Source organism: Stegostoma tigrinum, chromosome 12, assembly GCF_030684315.1.
Source record: "Stegostoma tigrinum isolate sSteTig4 chromosome 12, sSteTig4.hap1, whole genome shotgun sequence".
Lineage (NCBI taxonomy): Eukaryota > Metazoa > Chordata > Chondrichthyes > Orectolobiformes > Stegostomatidae > Stegostoma > Stegostoma tigrinum.
This window is the reverse complement of record NC_081365.1, coordinates 78144025-78162737: the sequence shown is the minus strand read 5'-3', so window position 1 is coordinate 78162737 and position 18713 is coordinate 78144025. Positions and strand designations below refer to the sequence as shown.

General features: G+C 44.9%; 1 protein-coding gene across 2 annotated transcripts in view; it reads left to right on the top strand.

Moving 5' to 3' along the window:
* plcxd2 (phosphatidylinositol-specific phospholipase C, X domain containing 2) overlaps positions 1-18484 on the top strand; it is a 28129-nt gene extending 9645 nt beyond the window's left edge. The window contains exons 2-4 of one of the 2 annotated variants that reach the window (XM_048540563.2): positions 7113-7576; positions 14023-14264; positions 16744-18484. In XM_048540563.2, the coding sequence (XP_048396520.1) occupies positions 7113-7576; positions 14023-14264; positions 16744-16906 (869 nt within the window). In that variant the 3' untranslated portion in view covers positions 16907-18484. Of the gene's footprint in view, positions 1-7112; positions 7577-14022; positions 14265-16554; positions 16636-16743 lie in introns of those variants that run through there. The other variant, XM_048540564.2, reaches the window with a different exon arrangement.
* The last annotated feature ends 229 nt before the right edge of the window (positions 18485-18713 follow it).

Here is an 18713-nt window from a genome sequence, read left to right as displayed (position 1 = left end):
ACTGTAGTTTTGGACTCTCCTCCCCTGGGGAAAAGACCATTCACCCTATCAAGGCCCCTCATGATTTTATAAACCTCTTTAAGGTCAGCCCTCAGCCTCTGATGCTCCAGGGAAAACAACCCCAGCCTTTTCAGTTCTCCCTATGACTCAAACCCTCCAACCCTGGCAACATCCTTGTAAATCTTATCTGAACCCTTTCAAGTTTAACAACATCATTCGTGGAGCAGGGAGACCAGAATTGAACACAGTATTTCAACAGTGGCCTGACCAATGCCCTGTACAGCAGCAACATGACCTCCCCAACTCCTAGAATCAATGTACTGACCAATAAAGGCAAGTGCTCCAAATGCTTTCTTCACTCTCTCATTTACTTGTGACCGCACTTTCAAGGAGCTATGAACCTGTATCCCAAGTTCTCTTTGTTCAGCAAAACTCCCCAGGACCCTATCATTAAGTGTATAAGTCTTGCTCTGATTTGCCTTTGCAAACTGTGTCACCTCACATTTATCTAAGTTCAACTCCATCCTCCACTCCTCAGTCCATTGGCCCATCTGAACAAGGTCCAATTGTACTTTGTCCCCATTGTCTCTGTTTATTGTCCCCATATTATAGTCGGGAGGTATTTCAGATGAATGACAATACGTGCTGGACTAAGTACATTTTGAAAATGCCTTGATGCTATTCCACTGCCCCCCACAAACCAAGCAAATCTGTGCTGCTCCTGTTCCTGGACTGTACTGCCTTCTGTTTGCCAATTACCCTGTGTGCTGGTTGACCCACATCATCTCTCAGTCCGACCACACCTCTAGTCTGAGTCTCCTGCTCCCTCCAGTGCCTCAACTGTGCCTCTGCACATTTTGATGAAGTTCCCTCAGTTTGATGAGTGTGTTTCCGAAGAAAACTTCTCCTTTTCAGTCAGTCACCCAGTCTGCAGGTCTGCACAAGTCAGTGGGGTTTTTTCAGGATGTCCCTCAAATCCCTGTGTCATGTCGGCCATTTACTGAGTCCCTACTATCCTCCATCCGCTGAAGACTCCTCTCCCCTCCCTCTCTAACGGTTGATTTCATTTGATTTGGTTTGATTTATTACTGGCACATGTACTGAAATACAGTGAATAGAATTGTTTTGCGTGCTATCCAGACAACCATACCATACCTAAGTATACCAAGGTGATAGAACAGAATGCATAATATAGTGTTACAGCTACAGAGAAGGTGCAGAGAAAGATCAACTCTAATAAACAAGTCTGATAACAGTGGGGAAGAAGCAGTTCTTAAATCACAGACTAACCACATGAACACGTGTTGACTGTGGCAAGGCTAACATCATATAACAGGATACAAAACAGAGCCGAGTAGAATCGCTGACAGCAGTGCATTCCTTCCCGTTGAGCTCGATGCATTCTACACTTGTATTGAACAGAAGGTCAATGGAATGATGTCACCTATCCCATCAGCCTCGAGGGCTCCTGCAGCCATGGCTACTGCCATAAACTTCAGATTGGCCTTCTTGTGGGCAAGCCCACAGAAAGTGACTGGCCCAGATGAAGCCCCAGCCATACGCTCAGATCCTGCGTGAACGAGCTGGTGGGAGTATTCGCTGACATCTTTAACCTTTCCTTACTTTGATGTGAGGTTCCCACCTACTTCAAGAAGACCACCATCGTCCTTGTGTCACCTTCCAATTCTGCTACCTCATCACCGACAGCAATACCATCAGTTGTCTGCGGCCCAAGCTTTATAATTCTTTCCCTAAATCTCACTGTTATTCCCCATTGCTCTTAAAACCAACCTGATTATGTTTTCGACCATTTCTAATGTCTCCTTAAGTGGCTTGCATAGAATTTTGTTTATACTCCTGTGAAGCATTTTTGGTTTATTTTCCTGCACTGAAGGTGCAATGTAAGTGTAAGCTTTGTTATTGATCGTGGTCAATAAACTTAGCTGAGCGTTGTGAGAATTTTATCATCGGCCTGAAGAGTGATAGCTTCAAAGAGCTTTTTTATTCATTGACGGAATATGGTTGTCGCTTGCGAGGCTCAGGAGAAGGTGGTGATGAGCTATCTTCTTGAAACACTGCAGTCCATGAGCTGTAGAGACATGCTCAATGCTGTTGGCGTGACGGGGTTGTGGGGGGGGCGGGGTGGTGATGTTTGAGGATTTTGACCCAGTGATAATGAAGGAATGGAGATAGATTACCAAGTTGGGATGGTGAGTGACTTGGAGGGAAATGTGCAGACCAGAGCACTACAGCTATGCAGGTATAGATGCCTGCAGAAGGCTCACTGAATGCTAGTTAAACACTTTGTTTCAGGATAGTCAAATACTTTATCAGGCTAATATTCAGGCTCTAAGTTGTCTTCCTTCATGCTTACTTCGAATCTTGCTTGAGGTCTTTGCTGAAGGATTCCAAATACCTCAACCTCTTCTCCAACCAGATCTACTTGCAGACGTCAGAATAACACAGTGCATATACTAAATGGAAAACTTGCAAGGGTTCAGAAAGGATTTACAAGGATGTTGCCAGGGTTGGAGGGTTTGAGCTATCGGGAGAGGCTGAACAGGCTGGGACTGTTTCCCCTTGGAGTGTCGGAGGCTGAGGTTTGACCAGATAGGGTTTTATAAAATCATGAGGGGCATGTACACAAAGCCTTTTTCCACAGGCTAAGGGGGTCCAAAACTAGAGGGGCATAGGTTTAAGGTGGGAGGGGAAAGATTTAAAAGGGACCTCAGGTGCAACTTTTTCACACAGAGGGTGGTGCGTGTTTGGAATGAGCTGCCAGAGGAAGTGGTGGAGGCTGGTACAATTACAGCATTTAAAAGGCTTCTGGAGGGGTACATGAATAGGAAGGGTTTAGAGGGATGTGGGCCAAATGCAGGGAAATGGGACCATTAATTTAGGATATTTGGTTAACATGGACGGGTTGGACTAAAGGGTCTGTTTCTGTGCTGTATGACTCCCTTTGAAGTATGAGATTCTATAATGTAATAGTGCAGTAATATTTCTGCAATATTATAGTTTATTACCGTAATCACAGCAAACTGTCAGTTATTCAGTCACCAAGTGAGCAGAGCTTGGTAACTGCTTCTTCAGCTGTTGAGCGAAGTTGATTCGTCCGCCCTCCCATCCCGTCCAGTCATTTCTCGGGAATGTACAGCATTGTTTGTGCGTCTCCACAAGTGAATACAGGGTTTGTATCGGGCCCCTGTGGTGGAGGTTGGCTGCACAGGGGCCCCGTCACTGTGCAAGGACCACTGTCACTGCAGGAGCTCAAAACCTGCCATTCACCAGATGGGGTCGGTCCCAGGGAACCTGTGAGAGACTTGCTGCGTTTTCTATGCCTTGGTCCGCGGGATGTCGGCAGCGGATCTTGTTCAGAAAAGGTGCTGCAGACTCTGACAGAGCAACTGCTGAGGTCTGGAGTGTCATGGGAGCAGCACTTTGTGTAGATCCAGATACAGCAGATTTGGTGAACTGTGTTCTTTCTGGGGTTTGACCTTAGCTGCTGATTTATACAGACGTTCCCAACTGGACTGTGCCTTTATGCTGATACAAATAGTTCCTGTGTCAATCTCCACTGTGTCTACATCTCTTAGTGCTGATGTAAAGCTGCCTGGATACTTATAGAGTGATATGTCTGGGAAATGGAGGAGGTGATGGCCTAGTGGTATTATCGCTAGGCTGTTATTCCAGAGACCCAGGTAACATTCTGGAGACTTAGGTTCGAATCCCAACATGGCGGATGGTGGAATTTGAATTAAATAAATATCTGGAATTACAAATCAAATGATGACCGCGAATCCATTGTCAAATGTCGGAAAAACCCATCTGGTTCACTAATGCCCTTTAGGGAAGGAAACTGCCATCTTTACCTGATAATAAAATGTGAGGCTGGATGAACACAGCAGGCCAAGCAGCATCTCAGGAGCACAAAAGCTGACGTTTCGGGCCTAGACCCTTCATCAGAGAGGGGGATGGGGAGAGGGAACTGGAATAAATAGGGAGAGAGGGGGAGGCGGACCGAAGATGGAGAGTAAAGAAGATAGGTGGAGAGAGTATAGGTGGGGAGGTAGGGAGGGGATAGGTCAGTCCAGGGAAGACGGACAGGTCAAGGAGGTGGGATGAGGTTAGTAGGTAGATGGGGGTGCGGCTTGGGGTGGGAGGAAGGGATGGGTGAGAGGAAGAACCGGTTAGGGAGGCAGAGACAGGTTGGACTGGTTTTGGGGTGCAGTGGGTGGGGGGCAAGAGCTGGGCTGGTTGTGTGGTGCGGCGGGGGGAGGGGACGAACTGGGCTGGTTTAGGGATGCAGTAGGGGAAGGGGAGATTTTGAAACTGGTGAAGTCCACATTGATACCATTAGGCTGCAGGGTTCCCAGGCGGAATATGAGTTGCTGTTCCTGCAACCTTCGGGTGGCATCATTGTGGCAGTGCAGGAGGCCCATGATGGACATGTCCTCTCAGTCTCCATCTCAGGCAACCAGCTTGTAACTGATGTCCATTTCAAGCCCACCGACTCCCACAGCTACCTAGAATACACCTCCTCCCACCCACCCTCCTGCAAAAATTCCATCCCCTATTCCCAATTCCTCCGCCTCCGTCGCATCTGCTCCCACGATAAGACATTCCAGATGTCCAAGTTCTTTAAGGACCGCAACTTTCCCCCCACAGTGATCGAGAACGCCCTTGACCGCGTCTCCCGTATTTCCCGCAACACATCCCTCACACCCCGCCCCCGCCACAACCGCCCTAAGAGGATCCCCCTCGTTCTCACACACCACCCCACCAACCTCCAGAAACAACGCATCATCCTCCGACACTTTCGCCATTTACAATCTGACCCCACCACCCAAGACATTTTTCCATCCCCTCCCCTGCCTACTTTCCGGAGAGACCACTCTCTCCATGACTCCCTTGTTCGCTCCACGCTGCCCTCCAACCCCACCACACCCGGCACCTTCCCCTGCAACCGCAGGAAATGCTACACTTGTCCCCACACCTCCTCCCTCACCCCCATCCCAGGCCCCAAGATGACATTCCACATCAAGCAGAGGTTCACCTGCACATCTGCCAATGTGGGAGACTGCATCCACTGTACCCGGTGCGGCTTCCTCTACATTGGGGAAACCAAGCGGAGGCTTGGAGACCGCTTTGTAGAACACCTCCGCTCAGTTCGCAACAAACAACTGCACCTCCCAGTCGCAAACCATTTCCACTCCCCCTCCCATTCTCTAGATGACATGTCCATCATGGGCCTCCTGCACTGCCACAATGATGCCACCCGAAGGTTGCAGGAACAGCAACTCATATTCCGCCTGGGAACCCTGCAGCCATATGGTATCAATGTGGACTTCACCAGTTTCAAAATCTCCCCTTCCCCTACTGCATCCCTAAACCAGCCCAGTTCGTCCCCTCCCCCCACCGCACCACACAACCAGCCCAGCTCTTCCCCCCTACCCACTGCATCCCAAAACCAGTCCAACCTGTCTCTGCCTCCCTAACCGGTTCTTCCTCTCACCCATCCCTTCCTCCCACCCCAAGCCGCACCCCCATCTACCTACTAACCTCATCCCACCTACTTGACCTGTCCGTCTTCCCTGGACTGACCTATCCCCTCCCTACCTCCCCACCTATACTCTCTCCACCTATCTTCTTTACTCTCCATCTTCGGTCCGCCTCCCCCTCTCTCCCTATTTATTCCAGTTCCCTCTCCCCATCCCCCTCTCTGATGAAGGGTCTAGGCCCGAAACGTCAGCTTTTGTGCTCCTGAGATGCTGCTTGGCCTGCTGTGTTCATCCAGCCTCACATTTTATTATCTTGGAATTCTCCATTATCTGCAGTTCCCATTATCTCTGCCATCTTTACCTGGTCTGGTCTGCACGTGACTCCGGACCCACAGCAATGTGGTTGACTCTTAACTGCCCTCTGGGCAATTAGGGATGGGCAATAAATGCTGCCAGGCCAGCGATGCCCTCATCTTGTGAATGAATAAAAGTGAAACCCAGGCTGACGATGCTGTCAGTGTCTGGAGTCCACGGCCTGGGAGGGGGGCTGAGGTGGGAACCTCACAACTTCTATGCATGACATGGATGAGGACTTGGAATGTCATGACCTTTGAGGCTGTGGGCCTAATGCAGGAAGTTGGGGTAATAATAGTAGAAGGTAGATAGTAGTATATTTTTGGCAGTGCAGACTTGATGGGCTGAAGGGCCTAATTTGCACTGAATGATTCAATGATAATGATTCTTTAAGTCTGTTAATTAAATAAAACATGAATGAACCAATCCTTAGTGATGATAATGCCAACCTTTCTACTTTACATTTAGGACCATATTTTCAAAGTTATTCTGACTTTCAACCAGGATGTACTCTCCCTTTGAATTTGATCGCGGAGCAGACAGCAGTGATACTGCTGCATGTGCAGACGTCCTTTCAGTTTGGGATCACCTTCTAGTTTAGGTTGTAGCTGGAGATAGCTCTTTACTTTGGGTGGTGAAATGAGCCGGAAGTCCCAAGCGAAGGAATACATTGCACAGAGCAGTGTCAGAAACACTCCAACTTCCAGAACATTCTCAGCAGGAGGGCAGCTCAGAGAATCGGCATTGCGGGTTAGTCGGGGATCGTATTTCCCGTCTATCGACCCCCCCACACATCCGCCCCACACACATCCAGCTGTCTTGAGGGCTTTTGAGCTCTGTCTCCCTGGATGCAGCAGACACTCTAGATGGGACGAACGATCTCCTCCACTAACTGTTAACCACTCCCAGACTTCGCAAGGTCAGGGGTCGGTTTGCTGAACTATCACAGTCAACACAGGACAAATACGATGTGGAATCTGGCACCAGTTCTTGGCCACACCTTTCTGTCAGTTCCAGCTCTTGTAAACTGCGATGTCAGCATGTTCCCATTCTGTTTCCCTTGTCAACCATCACAATGCCTCAAAGCCTTCACCGTGGAACATGTCCCTGTCACTGCCCCAACTTTATGTTGCTGTCAGGTTTTTGGGACCTCAGCTTAATAACGAGTTCACAGTCTAACATCGAGATTGGGAGCGAGAGAAGTGTCCTTCAAGAATCATAATCTAACCATTTCCCGTTCCACTTCTCTTTTTGCAGGATCTCATGATTCCTTTAGCTTTTGGATCGATGAAAAATCCCCAGTGGGCCCGGACCAGCCAGTTGTGGTCAGGCACATGGCTGGAATTTTCCGGTCCTTCTGGAAGAGGATGATGAAGAGATGGTCGGTGACACAAAGCTTGACCTTTCGGGAGCAGCTAGAGGCTGGTATCCGTTATTTTGACCTCCGCGTTTCCACCAAACCTGGGGACAGCCAGGAACTTTATTTCATCCATGGTTTGTTTGGGAGCAAGGTTCACGACGGTCTGATCGAGATTGACAATTTCTTGACTGCTCACCCCAAGGAGGTGGTTTTCCTCGATTTCAACCACTACTACGAAATGGAGGGCTCAAACCACGAATACCTTATCCAGATGCTTAGAAACATCTTTGGGTCCAAACTCTGCCGAGCTACCTTGGTGGAGGAAATAACGCTGCAGTATTTATGGGAACACAAGTATCAGGTTAGTGCTCCAAAATCCCATTCCAATACCCGTGTTGTGTCAAATCTGTCAGCTGTGATATCACACATGGTAGTTGCCGGATTTGGGTCAACCGGGTTCCTGCTCCTGTTTCTTCTGGTGTTACAGTCTTACTAAGGACAGGCCCACCGAACACAGTGGCAAAGCTGAGAGGAAGTTGCCCAGGGAGTCCTCAACATTGACGCCGGACCCCATGGAGTCTCATGGCTTCAGGTTAAACATGGGAAAGGAAACCTCCTGCTGGTTACCACGTACCATCCTCCCTTGGCTGATGAATCAGTACTCCTCCATGTTGAACAACACGTGAGGAAGCACTGAGGATGGTAAGGATGCAAAATGTACTCTGGGTGGGGGATTTCAATGTCCACCACCAAGATTGGCTCGGCAGCAGCTCTACTGATCGAGCTGGTCGGGTCCCAAAGGACATAGCTGCTAGGCTGGGCCTGCGGCAGGTGATGAGGGAGCCAACAAGAGGAAAGAACATACTGGACCTCATCCTCACTAATCTGCCAGTTACAGATGCATCTGTCCATGACAGTATTGGTAAGAGTGATCGTCGCACAATCTTTGTGGAGAGGACATCTCACCTTCACATTGAGAATAACCTCCATTGTGTTGTGTAGCACTATCACTATGCTAAATGGGACAGACTTCACACAGATCCAGTAATTCAAGACTGGGCATCCATAAAAGGCAGCTTAATAGAGACATACAAGATGATCAGAGGATTGGATAGGGTCGACAGTAAGAGCCTTTTTCCTCGGATGGTGATGGCTAGCACGACGGGGCATAGCTTTATATTGAGGGGTGATAGGTATAGGACAGATGTCAGAGGTAGGTTCTTTACTCAGTAGAAAGGGTGTGGAATGCCCTGCCTGCAACAGTAGTAGACTCACCAAGTTTAAGGGCACTTAAACGGTCATTGGATAAACATATGGGTGATAATCGAATAGTGTAGGTTAGATGGGCTTCAGATTGGTTTCACAGGTCGGCGCAACATCGAGGGCCGAAGGGCCTGTCCTGTGCGGTAATGTTCTGTGCAGGATTGTACTCCAGCACAATCTGTAACCTCGTGGCCCGACATATCCCCCACTCCACCATTACCATCAAGCCTGTGATCAACCCTGGTTTACCAGTCTAGTAATGGCCTCCTGATATTCACATTGTTTATTTTGTTGCTGAGATCTGTGTCTGTTTCAACCAGGTAATTGTACTCTATAACCTCAAATGCAAGGTAGTAACATTTATCAAAAGAAGCTGTGGTTCTCGTATTGACCCTTAGAGGGCAGTAATGCACTCTCTGGTCAAATCTCATTCACTGGTTGCAAATTGCTTAGCTCTGTCTGTCACTTGCTACTTTCGCTGTTTGGTGTGCAAGTAGTCCTGTTTGGTAGGTCACCAGATTGAGACCTTATCTTCAGGTAGGCCTGGTGCTGCTCCTGGCATGCCCTTCTGCACTCTCCGTTGAACCAGGGTTGATGCCCTGACCTGATGGTAATGGTTGAGTGGGGGATATACTGGGCCATGAGGTTACAGATTGTGCTGGAGTACAATTCTGCTGCTGTTGATGGCCTACAGAGCCTCATGGATGTCCAGTCTTCAGTTGCTGGATCTGTTTGAAGTCTGTCCCATTTTGCACAGTGATAGTGCCACACAACACGATGGAGGTTGTTCTCAATGTGAAAGCAGGACTTTGTCTCCACAAGGACTGCGATGGTCACTCTTACTTAAACTGTCGTTGACAGATGTGTTTGCAGCGGCAGATTGGTAAGGATGAGGTCGAGTATGTTTTTCCCACACTACCTGCCGTAGGCCTAGTCTAATGGCAATTTCCTTTACAACTTGAATAAAAGCAAAATACTGCAGATGCTGGAGAAACTGGCAGCTTCGGTGGAGAGAGAAACAAATTTAGTGTTTCGAGTGCTGTGAGCCTCCTTCAGAAGCTGCAAGACCTGCTGAGTTTCTCCAGCATTTTCTGTCTTTTTGTTTCAGATCTCCAGCATTGACTGTTCTTTGTTTTATTATATTGTGTTAATTCCCCTGATTACTTGCTGTACCTGCACACTAACCTTCAGTGATTCATACACCAGGACACTCAGATCCCTGTGCGTCTCCGATTTCTGTAACCACTCACTATTTAGATAATAGGCTTCCTTATTACTCTTTCTGCCAAAATGGACAGTCTCACACTTTCCCACATTGCACTCCATCTGCCAGAACTTTGTCCACTCACTGAACCTATCTGTATCCACTTGTATAATCTCCTTATGTCCTCTTCACAACTCTCTTTTCTACCTATTTCTGTATTATAAGGAAGTTTAGCTCCATATCTTCAGTCCCACCGTCATTTCTATTTATTATAAAGCCTTGAGAGCCCAGCCCTGACCCCTGTGACATCGTCACATCATGCCAAGTAGGAACAGACCCACTTAATCCTACGCCCTGCTGTCTGTTCACTTGTGTTACCGCATACCATGAGCTTTTATTTTTTCCAATAACATTTGATGTAGCTCCTTATCAAGTGTTTCTTTGAAATCTAAGTATGATACACCCGCTGGATCCTCTTTATCTACAACACAATTTACTGCTTGAAAGAACTCCAATAAATTAGTTGAATATAATTTCTTTTATCAAAACCATGCTGGCTCTGCCTGAATACCTTGGAGTTACCCAAATGCTCTATTACCATGACTTTAATAAAAGCTTCCAACATTTTGACTGTTGCGAAGTTGGGTACAGTACTTGTGGATTGGAATGCAAGACATTAGAATTTGTTTGTAAAAGGATAGGGGGAAGAGTGCATGGTTCCTTTAAAAGATGATTTTTTTTTTAGGCTTGGAGATATAAAAAAATTCCTAGAGGTAGCAGCAGATGTACAGAGAGCTCTTGAAATTGAAAGAGTGTATCAAAAGGCCATACTGTTACCAGGCAAAGGAACATTTTTACCAAGACAACAGGTTTTTGAATTTAGCCAATTAATTTAAACCAGGCCCAATAGCCAATTAAATTTAAATCTGATCGCGTTAATAACCTTGGACCAGCCCTGCTGTTAGAAATTAATAGGTCATCAAAGGTGTAAAAGAAGAAGGCATTTGAAAATTTGTATGAGAGCAAACTGCCGTCTGTTAACAGAACAGGTCTCACAGCCATCAACTCTATAGAAAGAGGAAATCACTGGCTCTCACAGAAATCAATAAGATCTCAGAGCAAACGCCATCTAAATAAAGGTACTGCGGCACTCTTAGCTAATATTCCTGACACAAGAATTTAACGGAGGAAGGCATTCCTGACAGCAGGTCAGCAGAGAAGGCAAAGAACATTTCAGAAGACTTATCCTGGCTGTAACATTGAAAGATTAATCTTTAAGTTTTCTTTTTATTAATGTGGTTTATGTAAGTGGGACCTTTGTCCATTGTAACAGCATACCATTAGAATTTTGTTTTATTCAGGAATAGTTAGTAGTTAAATGGGAATTGTTTGGTTTGTTAGTAGTTCTGTTAATTTGTTACTAGTTGAGTATAGAATGAGCATGAGTAGTTTATTTCATTTGACCTCCCCTTTACAACAAATTGGTGGTGAGAGGCAGGTTATACTAGTTATCACATTTCCTTTAACAGATTACTAGGTGAGGCCAGCTGCTCTGGGGACTTTGGTTTTAATTATCAGATGGGGGTTGACCACTTCTTTCACTGATACTCTCCGACAGATATTAAGCGAACTGGCCTGTAGTTTCCTGCTTCCTGTCCCCCTCCTTTTTTGAATAAAGGAGTTACCATTAGCTATTTTCTAATCTGAAGGAACCTTCCCTGAATCTAATGAGTTTTAGAAAATTAACACCAATGCGCCAATCATTGCACTAGCTACTACTTTTAAGACTGTAGGATAAAATCCATCAGGAACTAGGAATTTGTCAACTCTCAGTTCTAGTAATTTACTCAGTACCATTTTTCTGGAAAATATAATTTTCTTGTTTCTCCCTCCCTTTCAGCTCCTAATTTACAGCTCTTTCTAGTTTGATAATTGTATTCTGTTTAGTGAAGATCAACGCATATTCTGTTCAGTTCATCTGCTGTCTTTTTATCTTCCACTAATATTTCCCTGGACTTGATTTTCTACAGGACCAACATTTACTTTGTTAACTTTTCCCGTCTGATCTAATATCTTTGGCTGACTTATTTTTTCATACTCTAATTTATCCTCCCTTTTAATCTTTTCGTAATTCTTTCCTTGTACTTTATGTTCTATGCAATTATCTTTGAACAACTGTGTCTTTTCTCTGAGTTTGACACCGTCTTTGACATTTCTAGTTAATCACGGATGTTGGATTTGTCCCTTAGAATTTTCCCTATTTGTTGGAATGTGTCTATTCTGTGCTTTCTGGAATATTCCCTTGAATGTTTGCCACTGCATTTCGACTGATCTAACCTTTGACCTAAATTGACCAATTCTCTTTTATTCATTCACGAGACGAAAGCATTGCTGACCAGGCAGCATTTATTGCCCATTCCTAATCGTCCAGAAGGCAGCTAAAAGTCAACCACACTGCCATGGGTCTGGAGTCACATGTAGGCCAGACCAGGTAAGGATGGCAGTTTCCTTCCCTAAAGGGCATTAATGAACCAGATGGAGTTTTTCCCCAACAATCAGCAATGGATTCATGGTCATCATTAGACTCTTAATTCCAGGTATTTGATTGAATTCAAATTCCAGCATCTGCCAGGGTGGGATTTGAACCCACTTCCCCAGAGCATTGTTTAGGTCTCATCAATTAACAGTGTAGCGATAATACCACTACGCCATTGCCTCTCCAGCTTTTGCTAGTTCCATTTTCATGCTCTCACCGTTACCCTTGTTTACATTCAATGCCTTGGACCCACTCTCCCTTAAACCATATTTAAAATTCATTTATAATATCGTTACTGCTACTAGGGGGACCTTCTACAATGAGGTTAGTAATTAATCCTGTTTTGTTGATTAAAACCAGGTCTGGTATAGCCTGCCCTCCGGTTGGTGCCATAACATGCTGGCCTAAGAGATTGTCCTGAAAACATTCCATATGTTCCTCACCTAGACTATTTCATCCCATCTGGTTAATTGAGTCAGTGGGCTGAGGAGTGGCAGATGGAGTTTAATTTGGATAAATGTGAGATGTTGGGTTCTGGTAAAACAAACAAAGACAGGACTAATGCAATTAATTGCAGGGCTCTGGGTAGTGTTGTCGAACAGAGAGACCTAGGGGTTCAGGTACATCGTTCATTGAACTCTGTGCCACATGTAGACAGGGTGGTTAAGGTGTTTAGCACATTTGCCTTCATTGCTCAGACCTTTGAGTATAGGAGTTGGGACGTCATGTTGAGATTATACAGGACATTAGTGAGGCCTCTTCTGGAGTATTGTATGCAGTTTTGGTCACCCTGTTATGGGAAGGATATTAGAGAGGGTTCAGGAAAGATTTATTATGATACTGCCAGGAGTAGAGGGTTTGAGATATAAAAATAGGCTGGAAAGGCTGGCACCTTCTTCACTGGAACGTTGGACGTTGAGGGATCCCCCTTTATAGAGGTTTATAAAATCATGAGGACCATAGATCAGGTTCTTTCCCTAAAGTGGGGGTGTTCAAAACTAGGGAGCATATTTTTAAGGTGAGAGGAGAAAGATTTTAAAAAAGACTTGAGGGACAAATCTTTTTTGTACACAGAGTGTGGTTTGTACGTGGAATGAGCTGCTAGAGAAAGTGTTCCATGTGAGTACAGTTACAACGTTTAAAAGGGGTTTGGATGTGTACGTTAATAGTCATAGAATTATACAGCATAAAAACATACCCTTTGGTCCAACTCTCCCACACTGACCAGACACCCTAAAGTGATCTCCTTCCACCTGTCAGTAATTGGCCCATATTCCTCTAAACCCTTCCTACACATATACCCTTCCAGATACCTTTTAAATGTTGTAATTGTACCCACCTCCATCACTTAGAGTCATAGAGTTATACATAACAGAGATGTTGCAGAATTGCCAGTTTATGAAATCATTATGAAATCATAGGGTTATTAACAAGTGTTTGATATCTCAGAATAGGAAGAGTTTGGTGGAATATGGGCCAAGCGCAGACAAAGTGTGACTAGTTTAGTTTGGGAACATAGTTGGTGTGGACTGGTTAGCCTGGAGAGTCTGTTTTCATGCTTTATGACTCTCTGACGTTCTGAAAAACAAGGTGTGCCTGTTGGTTGAATGCCCAGTATGTTGAATTAGGTGCAAAATTGACTCTAGCCTTATCCTTTATCAACTGGTTTTCCAGATTCAGACTGAGAATTGTGTTTTACTGCTCTGGTGTGGTTTAGTTAGAGCTGAGTGATGTCCTGACCAGTTTGATGCCGGGGACTCTGTTTTCCTAACTCTCTCGTTCTCTTCGCTTGCAACAAAACCAGGTGCTTGTGTTCTATCACCATCCCATGGCCCACAACTTTTCCTTTCTGTGGCCGGGTAATCAGATGCCAGCGCCCTGGGCAAACACCACTGACGCACGGAAGTTGGTGCAGTTTCTGGAGACCACCCTGAACGAGCGGGCAAAAAGGGGAACTTTCCACGTGTCCCAGGCCATCCTCACCCCTCAGACCAAGACGGTGATTCGCGGGCTCATCGTTGGACTACGCGACTCTCTCGTCGCTAGGTTAGTTTGCAGTCTGCTTCCATTCTGAGGGCCCTTATCCTTTTTCTGAACTGTCTTAATTAAGGTAGATAGCCTCTATTTTGTGTTCCAAGCTGAGGCGTCATACAGAGGTGGAAATCAGGGTACATGCTCCCCCGTATTTGCAAAGAGTTAGAATCTAGTGTCCATTTGTTATTTAGTTACAAACCTTCACTCTGGGGCATCATTTTTCAGAGAGGAATGAAGTTGGGCGACTCCTGGTCAAACATAGGATTAAATCTCTGACCACAACAACAAGTTACATTCATCTAGCACCTTTTGATATGAGAGAAAAGTGCCAAAGGGCCGGTTAACTAAGCTCTGACGCTGTGCCTCACGAGGTGATGTGCAGTTAGATGACCAAACGGTTGGTGAAAGCAGTTGATTTTTTAAGGTGAGGCGGAGAAGTTGAGAAAGGGAATTCCAGGGTTTAAGGCACCCCCAGGTTGGTGATGAGAGGGCCCGCTGATGGCAGAATGACGGGAATCGGAGGGGGGGAGGAATTCTGGGGATTGGAGGAGCACAGTGATCTCGGAGGGTTGGGGGACTGGAGGAGATTACAGAGTGGTTTGAAATCGAAAGATGAAGTGAGTGAATTTGAGGAGTCGCCTAACTTGCAGCACAAGAGAGATGACAACCAGAAACAAAGTCAAAAGCAGAGGACATTGGAGAAACTCAGCATGTCTAGCAGCTTCTGTTGAGAGAGAAATGGAATTAACTTTTGAGTCCGGTATGACTGTTCTCCCAAACTGAAAGGGGCTGGGACATAATGCAGCTGACAAAGCGGGAGAGGCAGGTGGAACAGACAGTGAGGGTGCTCAGAGCAAAACACAAAAGGAGTGCTAATGTTTGCCAATGTGGCTGACCTCGGGTTTCTGGGGGTTCAATGTGTGAAGTCAACCGGGACAATACTGGGAGAGTTGGAACAAAAACAGAAGTTGCTGAAAAAGCTCAGCAGGTCTGGCAGCATCTGTGAAGGAAAAAATCAGAGCTAACGTTTCAGGTCCAGTGACCCTTCCTTGAGGAAGGAAGATCAGCTGAGCTTTTCCTGATTTGCAGCATCTGCAGTTCTTTCAGTTTTTACTGGGAGAGTTGGGAATGCAGGATAAACTCAACACAGACATGTGATGGGACTGTACCTTGAAGAGATGTGTTCCGCCCTGTTTCTGTCGCAGCGGGGTGTTGTCACCCTGGTACCAAAGCATCTGCTCCAGACAAGCAGAGTAAATAGCTCTGGGATTTTTAAAAAATAGGCAAAAGAAGCACGAGTGGGCAGAGTCAGGCTGACATAGAACCAAGGGACTTTGGGTTTTGCTTTCAGTTTGATTTTGAGTTAGGTGTCTGCTGGAGTTAATAGGCAGACCTCTCTCTCTATATGCTGCTGGTGAAGTCTTAAACAGTTTTTCCTCTTAGAAATAAAAGAGGCAGGTTTTTTTTTGGTATTTCTTTCACCTGGATTGGAGAAAGACAGCAGGTGAGAATAAAACTGTTCTGCTGAGTTGCCTTTGCCTGAGGGTGTTGTTATGGAATGTCACCTACATTGAACAAGTTGATGATTAGTGGTTAAATCATATATTATCTTGTTAAGTATTTCAACAGAGCTAAATTTATGCCAGTTTTTCTTTTTGTTTGTATTTTAAATGTGATGAAAAAATAATGTGTGTTTTGCTTAAAGCGCAGTGGATGGACCAATTGAATAACATCTGGAACACAGCAGCTTACCCTTCCCCTTAAATAATTATAAAAGTTAAGGTCCAGGCTGTCTCCTTACTATATTTGAGGGAGGGGTCTGGTCCAGCCCGGAACAGATGGGTCTAATAGAGTCAACATCAGGTTGAACACTATAATGAAGTCCCCACATTACATACTGAAAAACAAAATAATCGTGTACCCTTGATTCAGACAGTGTCCATGTGAAAGGAATACAATCAGCAGGAGCCCTCTGGTGAGTGTAGCCTTGAGAGAGAGATTTGCTGTTTGAGTGCATTGAACCTTTAAATGCAGCCTGTCAGTTCTGTGCCCGTCCACAAGGTGGTGCCATATGTTAATAAAAACAAAAGGGAAATAAGAAAAGTGTAACAAATGAATATCACTCTACAAATAACAGGGTCCATCAAATGACTCCCAAAAACCCTATGGTCTGAAATCCCAAAAAAAACCCATCTCAAATCTTGAAACTACTCCCTTCTCGAATCCCAAAGGCAACTACCCCCAATCACAAATCAACTTTACTATCTGAGATCCAAAGATTATTGTTCCCTGTGATTCTCAGGATGGCTATTTTCAAGATGTAGCTGAGCTCTAAGGCAACTTCAGGAAATATTCCGAGCGGGGAGCGAAGAAAAATCAGATGCGAATCACCCAAGTTAGTTCAAGGACAGTATGATTCAGAGATATAATTGTGTTAATTGTTTGTCAATAATGATAAACATTCACCTGTTCTATTTAATTTCTCTGCTAGAAACCTGCCAACAATAATGAACTGGGTGAAGTCTCAGAAGCCTGGTGTCAATGGTGTCAACATCATTACCTCAGACTTTGTGGAACTTGTGGATTTTGCTACGACTGTCATCAAATTAAACAACTTGCTGCTGCGTGACAGGAGCAAACGTGGACAAATTTAGTGCACTTTCTTATTCTGGGCAGGGTATTATTTTGTGTAATTGCTTCTAGGGAGTTTAGGTGCAGTGTGCATCAACATTAGGCTCATTCAGTCCATTCCAATATCCATCTTAGTGACTGCCTTTGGCTTCATATTTCAGGTTAAAAAACTCTGAAATCTCCACTTACTACAGGAATGACCAAACCACTTGTATTTGCACTCCATCCGATGGACTGTAGCACCTCCACAGTTGGAGGGTGACAACTTATACTGATAAGGCCCATTGGCTGCTGTAGAAATGTATCACAGAAAAGGTGTGGATGTAATGATTTTAATATACATTTATAATTAGAAATGACAGTGATTATTAACAATTAAAGATATAGGATGTTTTTTAAATGTGCTTTTTAAAATTAGGATTTTTAAAAAATTGTATTTTGTGATTACAGTGAAAAATAGACTAAACGTTTCTGTAATTAACTATAGTTTGTACCTATATGCAACCATGTTATGAGGTTCTCAAAGGACAGGGGTAAAATCCCTACCTAGTTCAGATCCTAGTTCAAACTCTGCCTGCCATGGAGGTATGTTATAACATGTCCAAACAAGTTGTTAAAAAATGTTGTTTTTAACAGTCAAGAGTTAAAGGCTAAAACACTGAACAGGGAACAATGTGCCTGAATGCCTCACCTCAAGTACTGTTATTTAGCTGCTTTAATTCAAAATCTGCAGATAAAATGTTTGTCAGGCTGGTGTGGTGCAAAGCAGTAAAATTTGCTTCAAAAGAGATTAGACTGGCCAATGCCATCTCAAGTCTGATCAGATCAGGACACCTCTGTTGTTAGTCTGTATTCTCAGTGCACTGATGGTCAGGGTCTATACTGTGGTGTGGATTGGGGAAGCTGGTGAAACAGCACTGTAAACATTGACCTGGCAGTCTAGAGCTTCACGGCAGGTGGTGAACTTTGAAATCTAAAGTTAAGTATTAGGAACGGGCAAAAAAAACTACAGGACTTTCCAATGGCACCCACATTCCAGGACGGAATTAGGGACAGCTGTTACTCAGGGTTGCATAGGAGGAGCTGAGAGGAAAGTCGGTCTGTTTTTGTTATTTGACCTGTCTAATTTTATCTGCTTGTGCTTGGAATATTCACTTTCAACTTTTAACAATATGACAGTCGGTTATACAGAGCTGTCTGAAATAGATTTTTCCCTCTGAGGAATCACTTTCCAGCAGAACAGAAACGATTGGATGTACCTTGTGAGAAAGGAGGACTTCCCGACAACCCCCCCACCCCTACCCCACTGCCCATCCCCACTCCCACCCTACATTGCCAGTATTTTATTCCTGATGCAGCATGGACCTTCCCAGATCTGTAAGTGGCAGTGAGCTCTGGAACCAGAGGTCAGCCATTCACAAACCCATCAGTGTGTGTGAGGAGCCTCCAATGAGGACCCTTGGATCAGTGTCAGGAGTAAATATTTTTCCGGAGTATTGTTGAATGTGTCTTCTGTGAATGTGAAGCAAGTTTAGATTTTCATGTACGGTGAGTTGCTTTCTGTGTCGATTCATTAAATGTTTTAATGGGCAGTGAGAGAAGTTGTCAGATTTGTTTGTCCTCCAGTGCATCATTCACTGTTACATGTTCCAAGTCGGTTATTGAATTGCAGCCAGCTTTCCAGTCAATGTTTTGTCAGAAAAGCAGATGCCACAACGATTAGGAATGCTTTTTTTAAAATACTCTTTATTTTGCAATACTGTAATGTCGTACAAGCAACAACAAGAAGGATGTTTATTTATAAAACCTTTACTGGATTAAAATGTCCCA